The sequence below is a fragment of the Alexandromys fortis genome, unplaced genomic scaffold (assembly GCF_014885135.2).
Source record: "Alexandromys fortis isolate MF-2015 unplaced genomic scaffold, M_Fortis_MF-2015_v1.1 scaffold_93, whole genome shotgun sequence".
Taxonomy (NCBI): domain Eukaryota; kingdom Metazoa; phylum Chordata; class Mammalia; order Rodentia; family Cricetidae; genus Alexandromys; species Alexandromys fortis.
In genome coordinates this window covers 5,315,595-5,336,791 of record NW_026067970.1, presented here as the reverse complement: position 1 = coordinate 5,336,791, position 21,197 = coordinate 5,315,595, and the positions used below count along the sequence as shown (strand labels likewise).

Below are 21,197 nucleotides of genomic sequence, written 5' to 3'. Positions count from 1 at the left end.
AGTATTTGGGCAGCAGTAGCTGGAGGAGAAGGGAGTGAGGGTAGAAAGGGAGGATACGGCAGGAATTAGAGAAGGGGAAGCAGGGTGAACATCAACGAAATAAATTGTGTGACATTTTCAAAGAACTAATAAAATATTTTAAAAACAAAAGCTTCAGAAGAAAGAAGGTAGTAATGCCTCCACCAAAGCCCGTCACGCGCACACACACTCCCAACAGCAAAGGAGACCAGAGGAAACCGGGACCCTTAGGACCTTCCTAAGCCAGTGCTTCCAAAGTAAGTTCATCCTCTAATGGAAGGCAGTGTGCTGAGCCACAGTTCTCAGCATATCCAGAAGAGGAGCCAGTGGAGTGAGGACCTTTAACGAAGGGCAAGGGGCACGCAAGCCAAAAGAACAAGTAGCAATGACTCCAGTGCCCATCCCCAGGCTTCATCCAGGAACCACTCAACAGTTCTAAGAGCTCTTACTCAGGGAAGAAAAGAGTAGACTCAACATCAAAACATCTGGGATGACATGGGCAGCCCAGAACCAAGATTCCCAAAGACTCTTCTAGAAAAATGTTGGCACAAAGAAGGATACAGAAGAGGGGAGAGTTACTATCAAAACTTCCCACACTGAAAGGGGAGGGAAAGGAAGAAGGGGATTAAATTGGGGCTGGAGAAGAAAGTGAAGTGTGAGTTTGTTGGTTGGGGGTGTAGCTGACTCAAGGATTGATGATTAAAATGCATACCTACCTCTCAGAGTTTAGGACAACCTCAAAAGGTGAATGAATGGCCTGGCCTCCTCTCTGCAGATAAACAGCACGCTAATAGGCTCTCAGAATTCAACAAACTGAAGCTCAGCTTTGAGTAATCTGCACCTAACCTAATCTCTCTGCAGAGGGCTCCGAAGATCTGTGGAGTAAAAGCCAGGTCTTTTTAAGGGCAACACCTCCCATCACTCCCTCCGACAGTGATTAAAGGGCAAACAAATAACTCAGTGCTAATTACTGCACTAGCCAGAGAGAGAGACTTCTACACGCCAACAGGTGTACTTCCGCTCCTGCAGTGCTGTGACCTCCTCAAAGGTACTGGGCCAACTCCTCGCAGCCACGTCCGTCCTTACAACACAACTGTCCCATCAAAGCGTGGGGAAACTCCAACTCTAACTGGGCAGATTTCTGGTTTCTGCATTCTCACTGACACGTTCAATGTTAACCCATTTTTCCATAATAAAAAAGTTTAACTTTAAAAACGCACCCAGTACAGTTCATAGAGCAAACAATTTATTAAATAGTGCCTGCTCGGATGAAAACAATGCTCCCTGAGAACCATCTTCACGGCTGAGGAACAGTTCTAACTTCTAGATAGTTGAGGAAAGTGCTTCCAACAGCTAGAAGGGGGCAGGGTGCTATTTTAAGCCATAGTGCTGGGCAAGGCAAGGACACGGTTGCTAATATCTGCATCCATTTTATGACAGAGTCTGAAACAAAAGAAATACTCGGAGAGAAAAGCCGAACGCCAGCTCACACTTCGTGGTTTCGGACTGCGGAGCTGGAGTTTCCGCTACCTCGGTCAGCAGGGGGATGACCCTGAAGGTGCGTAGGGAGAGTGTCTGCGTGGAGACTCTAGAATACCGGCGGCTGCTGGCACTCGCTCGGCACCCTGCTACTGGCCTAGGGCCCAGGCGAGGCCGCCCCTCGCCCCATTCACGAGATTGGGGTGTCCCCGCGGCGGGCCCGGGTTGCCGGTGGCACCCCAATCCCGGTCCCAGCCGCGAGCCGGCGGAGGGCGCCGCCTGGCGCAGCGCGCACAAGAAGGCCGGCACTCACCGCTCAGGTAGTTGGTCCACTTGTACAGCACGCCCTCCATGGCGCCCGCCGGCCCCTCGCCGCCCCGGCCCGCCGCGGGGGACACCGGACCGGCCTCACATCCCGGGCCCGGGGGCGGGGTCACCGCGACAGCCGAGGAGCACCCGCTTCTGGTCGGGGGTCTGCGCCTGCGCCAGGCGCGGTCGGCGTGGACTAGGCGGAGCGGCCGGCGAAGCGAGGCGAGGGAGACGCGGCCCCTGGAGCGACGGTCGCGGGCGCCTTACCGCGGCCACCGAGCCCACAGCGCCCGCCCCGACGCGCTCGCGCATGCTCACTGCGCCGCGCGCACGCTCCCAATTCCACGCCGGGGTTTTGACCGCGGCGCCGTGGGGCTCTCGGGAGGGCTAGGCGCGGTTGCGGACGTGGGTAGTAGCGGTTCATTTCTGGGCTCTAGTCTCCAGGGGTCCAGCTTTTAATATCAAGATGATCAGTGTAGAATGATTCGGACTGAGACCCGGATGAGGCGAGTCTGTAGTGCGTTTCCGGATGCACTCCAGTGTGAGATGCTATTCAAAGGGTAGGGCCTCTTTGGTCCGCTGGCATTGACTTCATCTAGGGTTCTCTTAAAAATTCAATCTCGCCCGGGTTCCAGACCTTTTGGATCCAAAACAAAAAAAAAAAAAATCTGCATTTTCCCAAGCTCCCTAAGGGGAATGCCTATGCACAAGAAAGTGTGAAATTGCACTGTTGTCAGGATTTTTAGCCAAGAAAAGTGTTAATCACAGGTTAAGTGAAAAGAAAATGTTGACAAAGATACAACCCAAATGTCACAGAAACGTGCTCTGAAGTGCTAAAGTTTGGGCATTTTCTTTTCCTTTAATGTAAGGTTGACAGGCTCAGTAAATAATAGATAACTTAATTGGTTATTTACCTGAACTGCACACCTTACTTAATGCCCTGTTTACTTTTGGTTTAATCTAGAGATCTTCTTTTGGAGATTCCCAGTTTCTTCTCAATCCTCTACAATGGGCTACGTCTGAGATCAGGGCAACAGTGTAGAACTAGGAACTTTAAGCTGTATAATTCTTAAACACTAATGCCATTTCTTCTTTAAAGAGAGACGTCCTTAGCTATTATTTACTCTATCCTAAGACCACTCAAGTGATGAATCGCTAACAACAGTCACTAACAGTGGTGTTTGTAGAATGAATCAGGTCTAGCCTGAAGGCAGAGTGCAAATTCTTCATGGTCAAGTGACCTTAAACAGGACACTAACTTCTAGCTTTAATTTGTCTATCCTCTGTCCGGGCTAGTTGAATGTCAACTTGACACAGGATTTGTCTGTAGGCAAGTCTGTAGTGTATTTTCTTAATTACTGATGGAGGATCCAGCCCATGGCCTGTGGTGCCATCTCTGGGCTGGTGGTCCTGGGTGCCATAAGAAAGCAGGCTGATGGGCAGATCTCTGTGAGTTTGAGGCCAGCTTGGTCTGCAGAGTGAGTTCCAGGACAGCCAGGAGAGTTTCACAGAGAAACCCTATCTTGGAAAACAAACAAACAACAATAGGAAAAGAAAAAAGAAAAAAAGAAAAGAGAAGCAAAGAAAGGAAGGAAGGAAGGAAGGAAGGGAGGGAGGGAGGGAGGGAGGGAGGGAGGGAGGAAGGAAGGAAGGAAGGACGAAAGAAAGAAAGAAAGAAAGAAAGAAAGAAAGAAAGAAAGAAAGAAAGAAAGAAAGGCTGAGCAAGCCAGTAAGCAGCATTCCTCCATGGGCTGCTTCCAGTTCCTGCTTCCAGACTCCTGTTTTGAGTTCCTGCCCTGACTTGACTGGATGATGGACTGTGATATAAAGTGTAATAGATAAAAATTCTTTCCTCCCCAAATTGCTACTGGTCATGATGTTTTAATCCAGAAACTAAGACACTGTCTAAATGGGAAAAGTAACCACGTTAAGTTAGTGAGACTCTTGCCCCAGAATGTTCTTCTTTGGGAACCTTAAAGCATTCTTCTAATTCTGAGCCTTCGTTTATGGTATGGAGTGTGTGTGTGTGTGTGTGTGTGTGTGTGTGTGTGTGTGTGTGTGTGTGTGTGTGTGTGTGTGTGGTGCTGGGGTCCTCTCTAGTATCCGGTCTTTGCAAAAGCCCAAGTGTCACCTGGCCCGGGGCTCTTCAGTGGCTCAGTTGGAGTTCTTCACAGAGGCCAAGCCCTCCCGCAAGGTATTAAGTGTTAGCTCAGCACCCAGCTGCCCTCCCAAGGTGGGAGAATCTCCTAATCCGCCGGCTCTAGGACTACTCGGAGAGGCTGGACCCGGCCTTCTGTCCCAACACCACACCGAAACACTACACTGTTGCAGTGCCATTGGCTGGAGAGGAGCCTGAGTGACAGCATCGCCAGCCAGTAGAAGGCAGTCTTTCCCCAGCAGCCTCCAGACCAGAGCCAATCATGTTGGGATGGAGCTTAACTCTTTAAAGGAGAGTTCACAGCGTGTGGGAAAGTTGGTAGTAAAAGTGCCACGTCTTCCTGGGAGGTTGGGGGGAGTCCTAAACTTACCCGGGGCTGTTGCCGCTTTCGGCACCTTTTTAACTCTATGAAGTCGGGGGCCCTTTCTCTGCTTTGGTAACATGAGTTTTTTCTTGTGGAACGCGATCTTGACACTGTGGGTCACGGCTGTGAGTGGAGCTTTGATCCCTGAGCCAGAGGTGAAAATCGAAGTTCTCCAGAAGCCGTTCATCTGCCATCGCAAGACCAAGGGAGGAGACCTGATGTTGGTCCACTACGAGGGCTATTTAGAAAAGGACGGCTCCCTATTTCACTCCACGTAAGTAATTATGCCTCGCAGGCAGAACGATGACGGACCCACCCAGGCACCCCAGCCCTCCTACTGTAAAATTAACGGTTCCTTTACCTCTAAAAACAGAAACAAAACGCTGAAACATCTGCCTTACCTATGGGGAAAGAAAATTGTCAAAAGCCAGTTTTAGAGAACAAGGCCTTGAAAGGACTTTCTGGAAACTTGTTTTGATAAGTTAAATTCCTTACAGTTTTATTCTTTATAAAATTAGATCTAGAATATTTGAAGTTTTACAGAACCACAGTAAGTCGAAAAGGCTTAATAGAATCGTCTACCTACCACTCCATTCTCTAGGTAAATTGTCTGATCCCACTTTTAATTGGTCATAAGAGATATTAAGACGTGTCACTTTGCTTCAAGAGCAAAATGCGCAATCGTCTCTTTGCCGCCTTCTGAAAGATGCACCAATGCGCTTTCATCGCCCTGTCTAACTGTCTGGCAGGTGGCATTTTGGTCAAAGCACAGGCTGGTGATTTCAGGAGTTGTTCCTTTCTTTTCGAAAGTCAGGCTTCCTCGAGGTGTGGTTTTAGAAGTCCTAGTGGAAGTGTTTAGTGAGCACGTCCTCAGGGACACTCTGGAAGTTCCCCTTCTCACCACCTTCATCCATTCATTCATCCAGCCTGGGAACCGCTCATTGAAAGGGGGCATTTCAGGTCCTGGAGATGCAGCGTTTCCTAAAAATAAGTTCTGCTCCTCCAGCAGCACTCCATGTGCAGGGAACGGGAGACGGGACAAGGCCCACTTGGTGGAGAATGCAGAATGTTCAGAGCACTGGCAAAGCGCCCGGAGCCTGTGGTCAGTTGTGCCGAGGCAGAGGGTAAAGACACATTCATAACAGAACAGCCTGGAGATTGATGTGTGGAGATTATCAAGGCAGAGCTGCAGAAGGACTTTGCAGATGAGGGAATCCTATGCGCTAAGCCTGAAGCTTTAGCTCACCTTAGGTTGGTTTTGTTTTAATAAACTGCTTTGAGACGTGGTCTTTTGTGAGGGTTGAGGATAGTGAATGACATATCTCTCTGAACACTGTTTGCCCCGGTAAAAGGTTCCAAAAACAGCCAGCTGGGAGGTGGTGGCGCACGCCTTTAATCCCAGCACTTGGGAGGCAGAGGCAGGTGGATCTCTGTGAGTTCGAGGCCAGCCTGTTACAAGAGCTAGTTCCAGGACAGGCCCCCAAACCACAGAGAAACCCTGTTTCGAAAAAACAACAGTAACAAACCAAACAAACGAAAAGGTTCCAAAAGCAGTTTGTCATAGCTTTGTCCTCGCCAGTAAGGCCAGTGCATGGCAGATAGCAACCAATGCTGTGACGCTGCCCTTCAAGATTTCAGTTACAGTCTTGCTTCCAGTCTGGTCTCTTTCATATCTAGCCTGCTCTCCTTCCGGTCTCAGAGCCAACAACCTGGGTGGATATTTTGTAGCATTTCGCTATTATGTTCCAGAACTTTGGGAAGGGACCGTCTTTATACAACCTTCACGTAAAATCGTAGGCCTGCCTAACTGGGTATAATGATAATGAAGAAATATCATTAAATAAGCCTGCAAAGAGTGTTTTGTGTTGCCAGAACCGTCATCTATGTGATGAATAGCTTAGCTGTAATAAGAAATGTGGCCAAATGTAGTTAGTGCCGATGATTGCTGCTTCGCCGTTCCTTTTGCCCCATGATCACGAGGGAACATGCAGGACAGAAGGGACACCATTTACCCAGTTTTTGTGACCATGGTACCCACAAACCTAACACAAGGATGTTTTATTCACACCCAAGAATTATTCTGAAATAGGATTCTTTCCTTGCTCTCTACCAGTCGGACTAAGCTGGTCTCTCAGGATGCTCGGACATTTTTCTGTTCCTTTACCCTCCAGAACTCGAGGGGCTACTGCTCCAGGATTTGCCAAGTAGCCCCATAGTAGATCTCTGGAGAGGGTCTGGGCATAAGTGGAGATTTAGGGTGAAAGCAGAACCATGAGTAAACTGTACATCAGAAAGGCCTGTAGGCAGGAAGTAAGATAATCCTGTTTCTGGGTCTGGGGTCGAATAGGCCTTCATGGTTTAGCAGTAATTCTCATAGCCTTGTATCTCCTTCTCAAACTCAAGACATTCCCTCAGTTTCTCCTTGGTGTGTGGCCCTCCTGGGAAGTCACTAAGACCTTGAACTTAGGGGTTAGGTATATCTGACGTCAAATGTTAGTACACTTAATTCAATTTTCTCTGTACAAAATGTTAATACTAGTATAGCTGCCCTGTCTGCAGGCTCTGTGTCCCTTGATTCAAATTTAGTATAGAATCCAAAATATCTGAAATATAGGTATATATGTGTGTGTGTTGAGCTTTATAGTTTCCGAGTTTATAAGCTTAACCACTGGTGGGTAGGAAAAAATGAAGCCCAGCAATGCTCTTTGTTATAAAGTCCCTAAAACTATCTCTAGTGTGTAGAGTTCTTACCTAGCATTTGTGGCACTCTGGCTTCAATTTTTAGCCAGGGGTGGGAGGGAGAACATAATTATTTGAATTCTGATGTGTTTTCTTTCTGGTAGTCACAAACATAACAATGGCCAGCCCATCTGGTTCACCCTGGGCATCCTGGAGGCTCTCAAAGGCTGGGACCAAGGCCTGAAGGGGATGTGTGTGGGAGAGAAGAGAAAGCTCATCATTCCTCCAGCCTTGGGCTACGGCAAAGAAGGGAAAGGTAAAGTTGTGTGACCTTCACTGCTGTGCACCTCTGAATGCCCCCCCCCCGACAGAAACCCACCCGCTCACTTTAACAATGCACAGAAAGGCCATTCAGCAAAAGTGTCTTGATGATCTGAACGTTCGGAATATAGATCATTGGCTATGATTTGAGGTGGTGGCTGTGTTTATAGCCAGGAAATCTTCCATACTGTAGGTCTCATTAGGAGCCCTTTCATTCTTGCTTTTAAATGTATTTGTAAAGTTTTCAATAGCTTATTTTAATTTTATTTATTTGTTTTTGTGTTTTCAAGACAGGGTTTCCCTGTCCTGGAACTTGCTCTGTAAACCAGGCTGGCCATCTAACTCAGAGATCTGCCTGACTCCACTTTGTGAGTTCTGGGATTAAAGATGTGTGCCACCACTGCCCAGCTCAATAGCTTATTTTAAAATAATTCATTGACTTGAATTAAAAATAATTCTCTCTGTGTTACAAGCTACCTAGCTGGTCCATACAGCTTTTGTATCAATTTGTTTCAAGTCACAGCATACCTAATGTTTAGGATGAGTTCAGGTAGCTCTTCAAGGGCTCTTTGGTGCTCTCCAAGGGTTGTTTGGTGATGCTTATCAGATGGGCCCAGCTGTAGTCTCTTCCCTGAAATCTGCTCTGAGCCAATGGCCAGGTCTGAAGCGACAGGTTAGTGAACCAGGCTGTCTACCACTGTGTTGTTTCTGATATTAAAACAATTGGAACCAACCCAACTGTGTTATCGCCAGAGGTTAGCCAAATAAGAGGTATCCTTTCTTATTAAAAGTGCCATTTGCAAAAAGTTTGTGTTATATATGAAATGCGTGTGATGTAAAAGTAGCTGATAGATTTTCTGTATGTCTGACTTTCCCCATGAGTGAAAGGGGGAGTATATGCACACTGTATCCCAATGAATAAAATATTCATAGTGTGTGTGATTCTGAGAATTACATTCATTTCTGATTCTATTGTCCAAATTCTCAATTAAGAAAATGTAGTAGGTGTACAGTGAAGAAGATATTGTAAGAAGCCATCAGAAGCAAATAGAGAATCACTCTGATGTGATTTAAATAGATTTCACACCATTTGTCCGCAAAGCATAGCCCTCGACAAAGTGGGGATCAAGCCTCTTGCCACAGTTTCCTAAGGAGGTTGAGTGCTGTATATGAATATGATGTACCCCAAAGTAGGATCAATATCTAAGCCATGTCCCACAGGCTTGGTTATTCACCAAATGCAACTCTGATTATATTCTCTACAGAAAGCCATCCAGTATCTAGGGAAGGTGTCTAATGCCTAGACGTAGTCTTCCTTTCCCGCGTCTTTGTTCTTTTGCTCTGAACTTTATGTATGCAGAGCAGCCGCAGTTGTCCATGACATACTTAACTCAGTTTTGCTTCATAGGCACTCCCTTCAATGTCGTGAAACTAACTCTTCTAATCTGTGTTTGCCACTGGTTTTGTAGTGTGTTAGTGCACGCTTGCATGCCTCCCTGGGAAGACACCAGCTTTCCCACCGACCTAGTGCATGCCCCTTCCCTGTGCCAGCGTGACGGTAAGCTCTGCCCCACCCTGTCAGCGTTGCCCTCTTCTTATTGCCCTTCCTTCTGTGGAACTTTGAGGAGATGGGGATGTAGCTAAGACTTGGCTAATGCATGTGTCCAGACCTTTCTGTTACATAGAGTTGTAAGAAAGCAAGTTTGAATCAAAAATAAATGCCCACAATTCCAAGAAGTGTTTGTTTCTTTGATTATTAATTGGACTGTTTTTGTTTGTACCCTGAGATTTTTAACGAATGCATAAAGCTCTTTGTTAGGGGGGTATTTCCTAAGTTGTTGAAAATTTTGAATGTTCCTTTATGATTTTTAAGACCCGTAAGAAAATTATGTCTTGGTAACATATAAGGCACTTACTGTTTATCAAGACTAACACTGAGGGTTTTATTTTTGTATGAGTTTTCCTCTTATGTCCTCCTCACGGACTCCTAAGGTAGAAAACATTATCAATCTTGTTTTACAGACAAGGAAGGAATTGATTCCTAGAGGCGGCAGATGTGAACAGAGCTCACACTATTATATACTGCCTCCCAGTGGCAGATACAGCACCACCACCCCTATGTGCTTGAAGGTCAAGACTTTCTAATCTAAATTAGTAAATCTCTTGTAATATAATTAAGTCTGAACTACTCAAAGCCCTTTAAAAGTCATTCTTGACGTATAACATGAAGGGCCTAATTATATTTGAAATTTAGCATCGAGACTTTTAGAAACATCTGCCTACGTGCGTGTATTTCATTGCTGCTCCGAAATAGAGTGCTTTTGTTCTGCCGTTTGGGGTTAGTCCTTCTTGTGACCTACTTTTTGTTCCGGGGTAAAGTGTAGTTATAGAATAAGTGATTCCCACCATCTGTGACCGTCAAAGAGTCTCTCCATTTGCTGTAGTTAAGATGTCTGTTACCACAGTTGATTTTGTTATGAATACTTTTAGATCTTCTAAGTAAAAACTTCCCCATCTCTTCATCTCAGGCAAAATCCCCCCAGAGAGCACATTGATATTCAACATTGACCTCCTGGAGATTCGAAATGGCCCACGGTCCCATGAATCATTTCAGGAAATGGATCTGAATGACGACTGGAAGCTCTCTAAGCATGAGGTGACCATACCCTCTGCCTCTGTGCTGTCTTCTTCTGCTTCTTTAAGACTCACCCTTACAGAAATGCATGAGCTGCTGGGAGAAGGAAGATCAGTGTTCTTCAGTGCAATGACACTGGGCATGTTAGCTACAGTCCAGGGAAGGCCTCATGTTCAGGAGTAGTGGCCAACACCAAGTGGACTCCCATGGCTTTTAGTGACTTTATTTTTAAAAAAAAAGAGAAAGAAGCTGGGCAGTGGTGGCACACGCCTTTAATCCCAGCACTTGGGAGGCAGAGGCAGGTGGATCTCTGTGAGTTCAAGGCCAACCTGGTCTATAAGAGCTAGTCCCAGGACAGACTCCAAAGCTATAGAGAAACCCTATCTCAAAAAACCAAAACAAATTAATTAATTAATTAAATAAAATAAAAAAGAGAAAGAACGTGAAATTGGGTGAAGGGGGAAATCTGAGAGGAGTTGTGGGTTCGTAAAATATGATAAAATATACTCTATAAGATTCTCAAAGAATAAATAAATGAGGGAAATTTAGTTTTGTTTAGATAAAATATTATTCACGGCTTTCCCTGAAGTGCTTTGAGAGTTGCCTTTTCTGTAGGAACCCATATTGTAAGCTGGGGATTTGTAGCCCTCCTGCTCACACAGCAAATGGTCTTATCAACTGAGCCATCTTCCCAGTCCTTGACTATGTTTTTAAAGACAATAGAAAATTGTAGCATAGGCAGTCGAAAGACACTGCTTTGATTTCCAAGTTTACAGGATCCTGGTTAGGCTCCGCTGGTGTGGTGTGATCACAGCCAGACACACCGTTCTTTCTACTTGTAGCTGTGGCTTCAGATGAAAAGCGAGAGTGTAATCTTATTCTAGGAGGACTGTCTAGAATTCTGACTCTTCCTCGAAAGAAAGCCTGACGAAACCAATGTGTCCAAAGGCAGCCATTGTCCAGGTGCGCGGCCTTGTTTGCATTCTGACCGGAGCAGGCGGTATGCATTGTTGACCGAAGCTGGCCAAGGAACACAGCTTCAGGACGGCTAATCCCAATGATAACTCTGTAGGCCACACTGCTGCCTGTGCTGTCTTTGCTTACTCATTCCATCGGAGAAAGGTCTGTTCCTTGGCAGCCACTTTTGCCAAAGCCCCGGTTATTTGCAGTAAATTTTGGAGAAAGGTCTATTGAAGGAACGCCAGAAATACTTGCATGCTCTCTATACTTGCATGCTCTCTGGGAAGAATACTGGAAGTGACAAAATATTTTTTTACAACTATTACACAAGTGTTAGGTGAACTCAAGACAAGTTCTTGTCACTACCTGACTTGTTTCAAATGGTTCTATGATAGGGTCAGAAAAGCATAGATTTGAGGCACCAGTGTTTTGGGAATCCAAGAGTAGAGAAACTTGGATATGGCTTTCAAAATAAATGTTCTTACACACCGAGTCATCTATTAGCATGCAAATCCTGCTGATTAGAATGGATGCTTTGTCTTCACGATACATGCTTCTTACAGGGCTTTGCTCCAGTGTGTCGCTGCCCCATCATGGAGCACAGTTGGCACCAACAGAGTGTGACCTCATGCCCTGTAGATCTGCCTTGCCTGGATGTAGCCTCTGGCAGGGAAGGAAGGAGGGAGGGAGGGAGGGAGGGAGGGAGGGAGGGAGGGAGGGAGGGAGGAAGATGGATAAGCACATTTTAGAAACTGGAATCAAATGAGCAGTGGGAGAATTTGATGAGAGAAAAGAGGTGGCAGGCAGTGCAGGGGTGACAGGAGGGTAGGAAGAAGAGGGAGTGACGTCTGTGGTGAACCACTTAGAGATAGACCCCTGGACAGATTTAGATGGAGCACAGATGTAAAAGAAAAGTTGTTTCTGTTAAGCATATTATATTTTTTTCCTAAAAAAAGATTTTTCTTTACCTGATTTGATTCTAGCACATAATTATTTCAAACCTCTTGATTATAAAAGCTTAGATAGAACCTTTCTAAGAGCATTTTCTCATATGTGTGAGTATGTGTGTATGTGTGTGTGTATATATATATAATGTACATATATTTTAAAACTATTAGCTTTTGATAAGTATAATATTTCTTTCTTTTATATTTGTTTTGTGTTGTTATTTTTGAGAAAGGGTTTCTCTATGTAGCTAGCCCTGACTGACGTAAACTCACGATACAGACCAGTCTGACTTTGAATTCAGAAATCTACTGACTTTTGCTGGCATCAAAGGCAGGTACCATCATGCCTGGCAGTCTAGTATTTCTTATTACACACTTATCTCTTAGTTTCAACACAGTGAATTATAGTGTTCAAGGAAACCAGGAAACATAATCTGTTTAAAGTTTTCTTTGGTTCTTGAGGGTCAAACAAACGAACATAAAAACATCCAGTTTAGGGACTGGAGAGATGGCTCAGTGGTTAAGAGCATTGCCTTGCTCTTCCAAAGGTCCTGAGTTCAATTCCCAGCAACCACATGGTGGCTCACAACCATCTGTAATGAGGTCTGGTGCCCTCTTCTGGCCTGCAGACATACGCACAGACAGAATATTGTATACATAATAAATAAATAAATAAATAAATAAATAAATAAATCCCGTTTATAAGAATGCTCGACTTGGGGGTGGAAAGATAGCTCAGTGGTTTAGAGCACTGACTGCTCTTCCAGAGAGCCCAGATCCCATTCCCAGCACCCACATGACTCACAACTGTCTGTAAGTCCAGTTCCAGCTGATCTGATGCCCAGTGGCCTCTTTTGACCTCCATGGGCACGAGGCACATGTATGCACATGCAAACATGCAGGCAAGTGCTCAGAAAATAAAAATAAATCTTAAAAGTTTTCCTTTTCTATAAGTTAAACTTTAAAAGAACATTTGATTAAAAAAAATCAAATCTCACAAACTTCTAGATTTTATGATGTTAAAAATTTTTTTGAAAGTGAATTTTATTCAGTGGTTTTAATATAATGCTCTCAAATATTAGCCAAACCTAGCACACAATGCAATATGTATGGCATGGTTAAATATTTAAAGGTTATGTTAATTCTATGAGTACTTTAAAATGCTGCCCATCTTTGTAAATCCTACATTTTTATTTTCAATTAAATTAGTATATCAACCAGTTTGAAAACCAAACCGAAGGCAATGTCCTACAAATTAATGTCCTGTCCCGCCGACTTTCCCCCTTAGTTATTGTCCAGTGAGTGGGGGAGTACGTTTGCTGCAGGCATCCTGTGGCGAGCCAATCAGTCAAGCTTATTTGCCACCATTCTTGATTCTTTTAAGAATGTGAGACTTCCCCCAAAATGCTGTGTCTACGGGACTATACTGGGAGTTAATAAGTGAACCATTTTTCACACTTGAAGAATAGTAATAAACGCAGTTCAGAGTCAGAGAATATTGGTGTATAATCCGGGAATTAAAACTGCTTATAGGGGTTGGAGAGATGGCTCAGTGGTTAAGAGCATTGCCTGCTCTTCCAAAGGCCCTGAGTTCAATTCCCAGCAACCACATGGTGGCTCACAACCATCTGTAATGAGGTCTGGTGCCCTCTTCTGGCCTGCAGACATACGCACAGACAGAATATTGTATGCATAATAAATAAGTAAATATTTAAAAAAAATATAATAAAGCTGCTTATAGATGGGAGATGAAGAGGTGGCTGTCAGTGAAGCGCTTGCCATTCAAGCGTGATGACTTGAGTTCCAGGCTCAGAATCCACGGTGGGTGTGGAAGGGTGGCAGTGTGGTCTCAGAGCAGACAGGTGGAGACTGGCAGCTCCCTGGAGGTTGCCAGCCAGTCCAAAGTTCTAGGTGAGAGACCATAAATAAGACTCTGAGAAAAGAGACTGACTTCTGGCCTCTGTATACATGCATACACACGTGCATACATGCACAACCCCACATGAACAAGCACATGCACACATACCTGAGAGCACACACAAATTTAAATGAACTGCCAAATATACAGCTTCAATTAAATGCTGACTTCTTAATATGAAGCTCTAAGAATGAAAGTGAAGCCAGCTTAAAACAAGCAAAGGGACTGGGGAGATGGCTGTTTGCGGTAAGCGAGGCCATACAGGCCTGAGGACCTGGGTTGGGAGCCTTAGTACCATGCAAAAATCAGAGTGTGGTAGTGCAGGCCTCCAATCCTGGCCCAGAGGAGACAGAGACAGGGAGCCTTGTTAGCCGGCCCGGGTGGCAGCAGTGAGCTTCAGGTTCAGTGAGAGACCACATCTCAATCTACGAGGGGGGAAGAGTGGTGAAGGGACACACACGGATACACACACAAACACACGGATACACACACACACGGATACACACACACACGGATACACACACACACGGATACACACACGGATACACACACACAGATACACACACGGATACACACACATGGATACACACACGGATACACACACATGGATACACACACAGATACACACACACGGATACACACACAGATACACACACACGGATACACACACACAGATACACACACAGATATACACACACAGATACACACACACGGATACACACACAGATACACACACAGATATACACACACAGATACACACATACACGGATACACATATACACGGATACACACACAGATACACACACACATGGATACACACACACGGATACACACACACAGATACACACACAGATACACACACAGATATACACACACGGATACACACATACACGGATACACATACACGGATACACACACAGATACACACACACATGGATACACACACACGGATACACACACACATGGATACACACACATGGATACACACACACGGATACACACACACAGATACACACACACAGATATACACACACGGATACACACATACATACACGGATACACATATACACGGATACACACACACGGATACACACACAGATACACACACATGGATACACACACACGGATACACACACAGATACACACACAGATATACACACACGAATACACACACACAGATACACACGGACACACACGGATACACACACGGATACACACACACGGATACACATACACGGATACACATATACACGGATACACACACACGGATACACACACAGGTACACACACATGGATACACACACATGGATACACACACAGATACACACAGACACACATGGATACACACATGGATACACACACAGATACACACACACAGATACACACACACACTTTTTTTGAAAAGGCAATAAAAACCTTATATTTGATACAAACATGTATATTTGAGTGTGTCTGTGTATATATGATATAAGCATTATTTTCAATTCTGAAAACTATTTGGTGTCTCCATCATTCCTGCAAAGCAAAGATGGCTTTTCTTCCTTTAGGAATGGGTCACAGAGTTGCTTTGTTCTTGCTGTGTATCGTTGCAGTGATGTAATGTGGATTATTATTAACGAGAACTGTTGTTTTGTAGGTTAAAGTATATCTGAAGAAGGAGTTTGAGAAGCACGGTGCAGTGGTGAATGAAAGTCACCATGATGCTTTGGTGGAGGATATCTTTGATAAAGAAGATGAAGACAAAGATGGCTTTATCTCGGCTAGAGAATTTACATATGTGCATGACGAACTGTGAGGGTGCACCTGCCATTGTATAGCATCCATCTGTAAAGGGAAGACGGTACCTTTAAAGAAAGTTGTAGTTTTGAACAACATTCTGTTCTTGCTTTGTTTGCTTTCAGTTTTATGTTATTTTCTGTTATTTAAGAAACCCCATAGACTTTGTAAATATCCATATCATTCTTTTAAGTTATTGGGAAGGAACAGTCATCTTTGAGTAGACTTCTGGGCCATTCCAGGTTCACACGAAGCTTGTCTGCTTGCTTCCTTCTCGCAGCAATATTTTGCAGCTGGAAACATGCCACAACAAACGGACAGGTTGTAGCACAAGTCAGCGCCCCAGGGCTTGCTCCTTTCAGGTAATAATGAAGTTTTTTCTTTACCTATCTTTGAGTCCCTGCCTGAGGAGGCATATAGTAGGCCTCATTCCTGAACAGTTATGGCCTCACTGTGGAGATGTGCAGTGTTGGGTGATTAATGGAGTTGGCAGCTCGTGAATAGATGTGCATTGAAACCTTCTGCCCAGACTGCATAGTAGCTAATGGCCTAGTAGAATAAGTCAGACAAATCATTTATGTGTTTGTTTCCTTGTAATCAATGATTCAAAATATGGTGGGCCTGGCAGAGTGTTGTATTTATGGTCAATGTTTACTTTTAAGGCTTCCAGATTAGCCTCTTGGTTCCTCACTCAATTAAGTTTACAGTTAGTACATTATTTCACAATAACAGTGAATTATGAGAGAAGTTAGTAAATCAACTAGACTATTCCCATTTCTGACTCATTGAAAAGGAGGCCGACCCATACCAACTTCTATCACTACTCATCCTGAGTTTGAAAATGGACTTTTTTCATTTTCTCTCAAATTGACTTGTAAAAATGAAGACTAATTCTGTTTTTAAAAATTGATTTTAATCAAATTGACTGTTCTCTTAAATACTTACAGCAGACTTCCCAGATCTCCATCTGTTAGACATAGGTTCTCATAGTTTATAAAAATGGGTCACACGCACTGTTGTCTGACTGTTGTTGTTCTGACACCTTTGGGAAGCTGCTGGGTCTGATGGTACCGCTTTACAGATGAGAGGTGCTGTTCAGAGGTGACGGATAAGCCCAGCGCTGGTGGTTAAGCTGCAGACGCATCTTCAGTCCCTGAGTTCACTTTTCTACTTCTGTGCTAAGGAAGAAGCAGCGAGTTTGTATGTATCAGTTGGGCCCCATTTCCCTTCGCACCTTTACCTCTGGGAACAGTTCCTGACTGATCCTGGCAGATCCCAGCTCTCCTCGGGATTCAGGAATGCCTGTGTTCTCATAGAATAATCTTCATATTTGCTCCCAGTGAGAGGGGTCAGGTCTTAGTTCACCCATTCCCATCCCCTCCTGTTTGTAGAAGTTAGATGACTTCACCACCTACACATTGACACTTTCCTAGCCAAAGCATGTCATTGGGAAGACTATACTCCAGGACCTGTTCTTGAAGATGTCAGGTATAACCGTGATTGTCAGCACTGCCTTTTTCTCGACCTTGGGAGGTTGTGGAAAGGCCTGCGACTGTCTTGAGAGGACAGTGGGGTATCTAGAAGCCTGCCTTGCACCGAAGCTGCAACCACCATCTGTGTTGGAACAAGGAAGGAGAAAGAATCTTGATTATTCGATTGTATAAATTTGTATTGGCCCTCAGCTAAACAGTCAAACAAGTGTGAAAGAAAGACATGCCGGTAATAATGGTTATTTAAGCCTTCCTCCTTTTGTATAGCAATATCGTTACACCCTCTCATTAGCGGGAATAATCAAACACCAACTGTGACTTCACATATATGTCATTTGACTCATAACTGTTCCATGTGTCATATTTAAATTTCTATGTCTATTGTGATACTCCTTTTGCAAATAAAGTTTATTTGGGAAATAATTGGTTTTGTAAAAAAAAATGTTTTGCATGTGTATACGTGTGTGGTGTTTGTATGTGTATTCGCATATGTTGGGGTCACAGATGTGTGTGCAGGTACAGGGGTCTTTCTGGATTTTTCCACCAGTGCATGGAGGCAGGATCTCTCACTGAACCTGGAGCGCTTCGTTTTGGCTATCCAGCTTGCTCCAGGAGTTCTGTTTCTGTCTCGCAAGCAAGCAGTGAGGTTACACCTAAGCCAGTTTGCTCACTGACTTTCTTATGTGGGTTCTGGGAAGCTGATGCTCAAGGCACCATCCCCGTTCCCCCCCTCTCTCCCTCCTGTCTCTTCCATGCTGAGGATGGCACCTTCTGTGTGTTAAGCCACAGACCTACCCCCATAGTTCTCACACTTTAGTCTCAGTTTCATGGTAGAGTGGGCAAGATGGACAGTGGCAGGAGACGGGCAGAGTGGAGCGGCCAGTCTCTGGGGAGCTCCGCCGTTGTGGTTCGCCAGAAAAGCTGCTGCTTCGAGTTAGCAGGAAACCTGATCATTAAGGGCAGTGGTTGATAGTGAACGTCACACAGGACTTATGGGTAGGGGAAGTCAGGAGGGCGGGTGTTGTCCCTGTTGTTTAGGTTTGGCGCCTGATTGTGTGTGTAGCAGGTGGACAAGGTTTCTGCCCGTTGAGTAGATTGGTGTCATCAAGTGCCTAGGTGATGACATGGGATGCCCTGGTTGTCACAGATAGCAAGAAACAATGATTTCTGCTTCAGATGAAGCAATTGGCTGTTTGGAGTTCTGCTTGTGCAAATGAACTGTACTTATGAAGTGAATTAGTTCCACAGTGTTGTTTAGAGTTCGGCATGCTCCCTCTCACCACAGAATTGAACGGGGTGTGTGTCTGTGTGTGTGTGTTAGAAGTGGTCCTTGGTGTCTAAAAATTCCAAGATGGGAAAGCGTCGATTTGATGACATAGTATGAAGGAAATTCTGTCACCTTTTATTTGAAAAGGAAAAGTTAGCACTGTCATGATAACTCTAGGAAAAATAACTTCTTTCCCAAAGATACAGAGCACCTAGCAGTGGCCTTTTTGTTTTGTTTTTCACTTTTTACCCACTTTAGCTTGAATTGAAAATCTAAATTATCAGCCATTATTTTAAATGTGTATGCCCGCCTAAAACACGTCTGCTTTGTGCAGGACCATCCGGCAGCCAAACTGCTTCAGTCTTCCAGAGTCCAACTGGGCCTACCCACCAAAGATCATCACAGCTGGCCTTGTCTAAAGGACACACCAGGAGGATCATGGGACCCACGCCTCACTGTCTAGCCGCCACCGCCCCCAACCACTTGTATGCAATTATGACCTAGTTGAATGTGGCCTTGGGGTCTCTAGGAGGAGCTAGAGGATAGAGGTTGGGAAGGATGAGGGGAAGAGGTTTCAGCTATGCAGCGTGCAGAAGCCATGATCCTTGCTGGGTGCCCATCTACCTGTGGGACTGCTTTAAGGTCACCAATGCCCCTACCCGCAGTCCCTCACCCATGCCCCTACCCGTAGTCCCTCACCGCTACTTTGTGAGGTGAACTTTGGTGGAATCATTTCTCAGTTCGTAATTGGGACTTTAGGAGGAGCCGTAGAGGTTCTATATGTCTCTCCCCAAGGGAAGGAATTTTAACGACCTGCTTCTCTCTCTGGCTATCTGTATGTAGTATTCATAGGAATATGATTTCTGCATTCCCTTTAGTACAATAAAACCCACAAACTCTTACCTATGTAACAATATGAGTTGATGTGAGTTTGGGGTCTGTTTGAAGGGGCTTTCTTATTCTGTCGTCTTGGGGACAGGATGGTGGAGGGACAGCTGAGCAGAAGTGTGCTTTCCTGGCACGTGCAAGGCCTTGGGTTGTCTCTGGAGCCACAAAGTGTTACACGATGCTATCTTTTTGTCTTTCTTCTTTCCTCTTGTTCCCTCAAGTTCCCTGCTTCAGAATTGTAGGGAGAGTCTGGCTTCAGAGCTCAGTCCTCAAATCGATGACAGGCACCCTTGGTGCCTACAGGTGGCAGGACCCTAACAATGGTTCCTTCCTTTGAGGTACATTAGAATCATATGTGGCGTTTTAAAAGTGGGCATTACTTATTCTTCTCCTCAGGAATTCTGATTAATTCCTGTATCTAAGTTGTGTTGAAACCCCTTGTGATGGAGGAGTTTCTTTCATTTAATAAAGAAACTGCCTTGGCCTATTTGATAGGCCAACCCTTAGGTGGGCGGAGTAGACAGAACAGAATGCTGGGAGAAAGAAGCCGAATCAGGCAGTCGCCATGATTCTCCCACTCCAGACAGAGGCAGGTTAAGATCTTTCTTAGTAAGCCACCTTGTGGGCTACACAGATTATTAGAAATGGGTTAGATCAATATGTAAGAGCTAGCCAATAAGAGGCTGGAACTAATGGGCCAGGCAATGTTTAAAAGAATACAGTTTCCGTGTAATTATTTCTGGACATAAGCTAGCCGTGTGGAGCTGGGCGGGAACACAGCCCGCCGTTCCAGGAGCCCTCCCTGGTAGTGGGACACAGTTCACCGCCACTCCTATTACAACACCCTTGCTTGCTGATCCCAATTAAGAAAATCCACAAACATTAACTGGAGGTAGTGAACTTTACAGATCTACTCTTGAATGTAGACTAAGATTGTTCACTCCTACAAATAATTTTCCCCTTATTTAGAAAGCAGTGTTCAAATAATTGTCTGAGCATCAACAGATAGCCAAAAGGAAACGAGGAGTTACTATTTTCCCAGAGTTAAAAATATGTCTTAAGTTGAAAAAAAAAATGAACAGAAAATTAGCTTTTGTGAGCATCTCCCCTACAATGAGACAGTAGGAAGCACTGGGCTTTCCCGAAGTTACTCTTTGATATTCTTTATGAAATTATCTACAGACCACATCTCTAGAAGAATGCAAGGTCAGATTAATAGAATAGTGAATTATTCTCTTAATGTGGTGTGTGCATATGCATATCTGTGTTTGGGTGTGTGTGCACAAGTGTGTATGTGTGTGTGTATGTGTATGTGAGTGTGAAACCTGATGCTAAAAAGTTTAGGACTTGGAGCATTTGGGGTTTGGGCTTTTTAGCTTAGGGATGCTCAACTGGTAAAGATTTTGGAAATGTTTTTAAGATTTATTTCTTTTTTTATGTGTATATAGGTGTGTTTTGCCTGCATGTATGTCTGTTCACCAGAAGTGAGCCTCATACCCTCAAAGGCCAGAAGAAGCCATCAGATCTCCTGGAACTGGAACTGGAGTTGCAGACTGTTGTGAACCACAACCATGTGGGTGCTGGGAACCGAACCTGGGTTCTCTGGAAGAGCAGCCAGGGCTCTTAATCACCGAGCTATCTCCTCAGCCCCTTTACAACAACCCATGAAAGTGAAGATGCTTCAGATCCAGAGCATTTCCATAAGGGATAGCCAGCCTCTAATGTGAAACACGCATGACATTTCATGCCAAATACGATAATGGACTGTTCTCTTTAGTACATGACTCCCTCTCTCTGAAAATGTGTCCTTACTATGCAGTTACAATTCCTTGTGCTCCTTAGCATCCACCATTCCACACTGAGCCCATATTTCTGTGTTTTAACCACACATAAATTATACTAGAAGCAGTTGTTTTCCTTCTGATGCAACAATGACTTCTCTCCCGTAGCTTGAGCTGCACTGAAGCCAAGTGCATTTTCATTTCATT

The 21,197-nt window shown here is 44.6% G+C and overlaps 2 protein-coding genes across 7 annotated transcripts in view; one reads left to right on the top strand and one right to left on the bottom strand.

Moving 5' to 3' along the window:
• Plekha8 (pleckstrin homology domain containing A8) overlaps positions 1-2,069 on the bottom strand; it is a 63,204-nt gene extending 61,135 nt beyond the window's left edge. For 2 of the 5 annotated variants that reach the window (XM_050155473.1, XM_050155474.1), the window contains exon 1: positions 1,811-2,068. In XM_050155473.1, the coding sequence (XP_050011430.1) occupies positions 1,811-1,850 (40 nt within the window). In that variant the 5' untranslated portion in view covers positions 1,851-2,068. Of the gene's footprint in view, positions 1-1,810 lie in introns of all 5 variants that reach the window. The other 3 variants (XR_007594178.1, XM_050155472.1, XM_050155471.1) reach the window with 3 other exon arrangements.
• Positions 2,070-4,228: 2,159 nt separating this feature from the next.
• Fkbp14 (FKBP prolyl isomerase 14) lies at positions 4,229-17,477 on the top strand. Of its 2 annotated transcripts, XR_007594195.1 has the most exons (5): positions 4,229-4,602; positions 7,172-7,323; positions 9,857-9,984; positions 15,425-15,926; positions 16,646-17,477. XR_007594195.1 is itself a non-coding variant. In XM_050155543.1 (4 exons), exons 1-4 carry the CDS (start codon positions 4,406-4,408, stop codon positions 15,581-15,583), a joined length of 636 nt encoding a protein of 211 aa, XP_050011500.1. In that variant the 5' UTR covers positions 4,229-4,405; the 3' UTR covers positions 15,584-17,477. The 2 variants fall into 2 exon arrangements, 1 of the variants encoding a protein (XP_050011500.1); XM_050155543.1 differs by having other exon boundaries at positions 15,425-17,477.
• Positions 17,478-21,197: the final 3,720 nt, after the last annotated feature.

Bases quoted from the DNA above. Each gene is read 5' to 3' on its own strand.
- Fkbp14 (XM_050155543.1), top strand. From the start codon at position 4,406: ATGAGTTTTTTCTTGTGGAACGCGATCTTGACACTGTGGGTCACGGCT. The intron at 4,603-7,171 runs GTAAGTAATTAT...TCTTTCTGGTAG, and splicing joins GGCTCCCTATTTCACTCCAC to TCACAAACATAACAATGGCC. The intron at 9,985-15,424 runs GTGACCATACCC...GTTGTTTTGTAG, and splicing joins GGAAGCTCTCTAAGCATGAG to GTTAAAGTATATCTGAAGAA.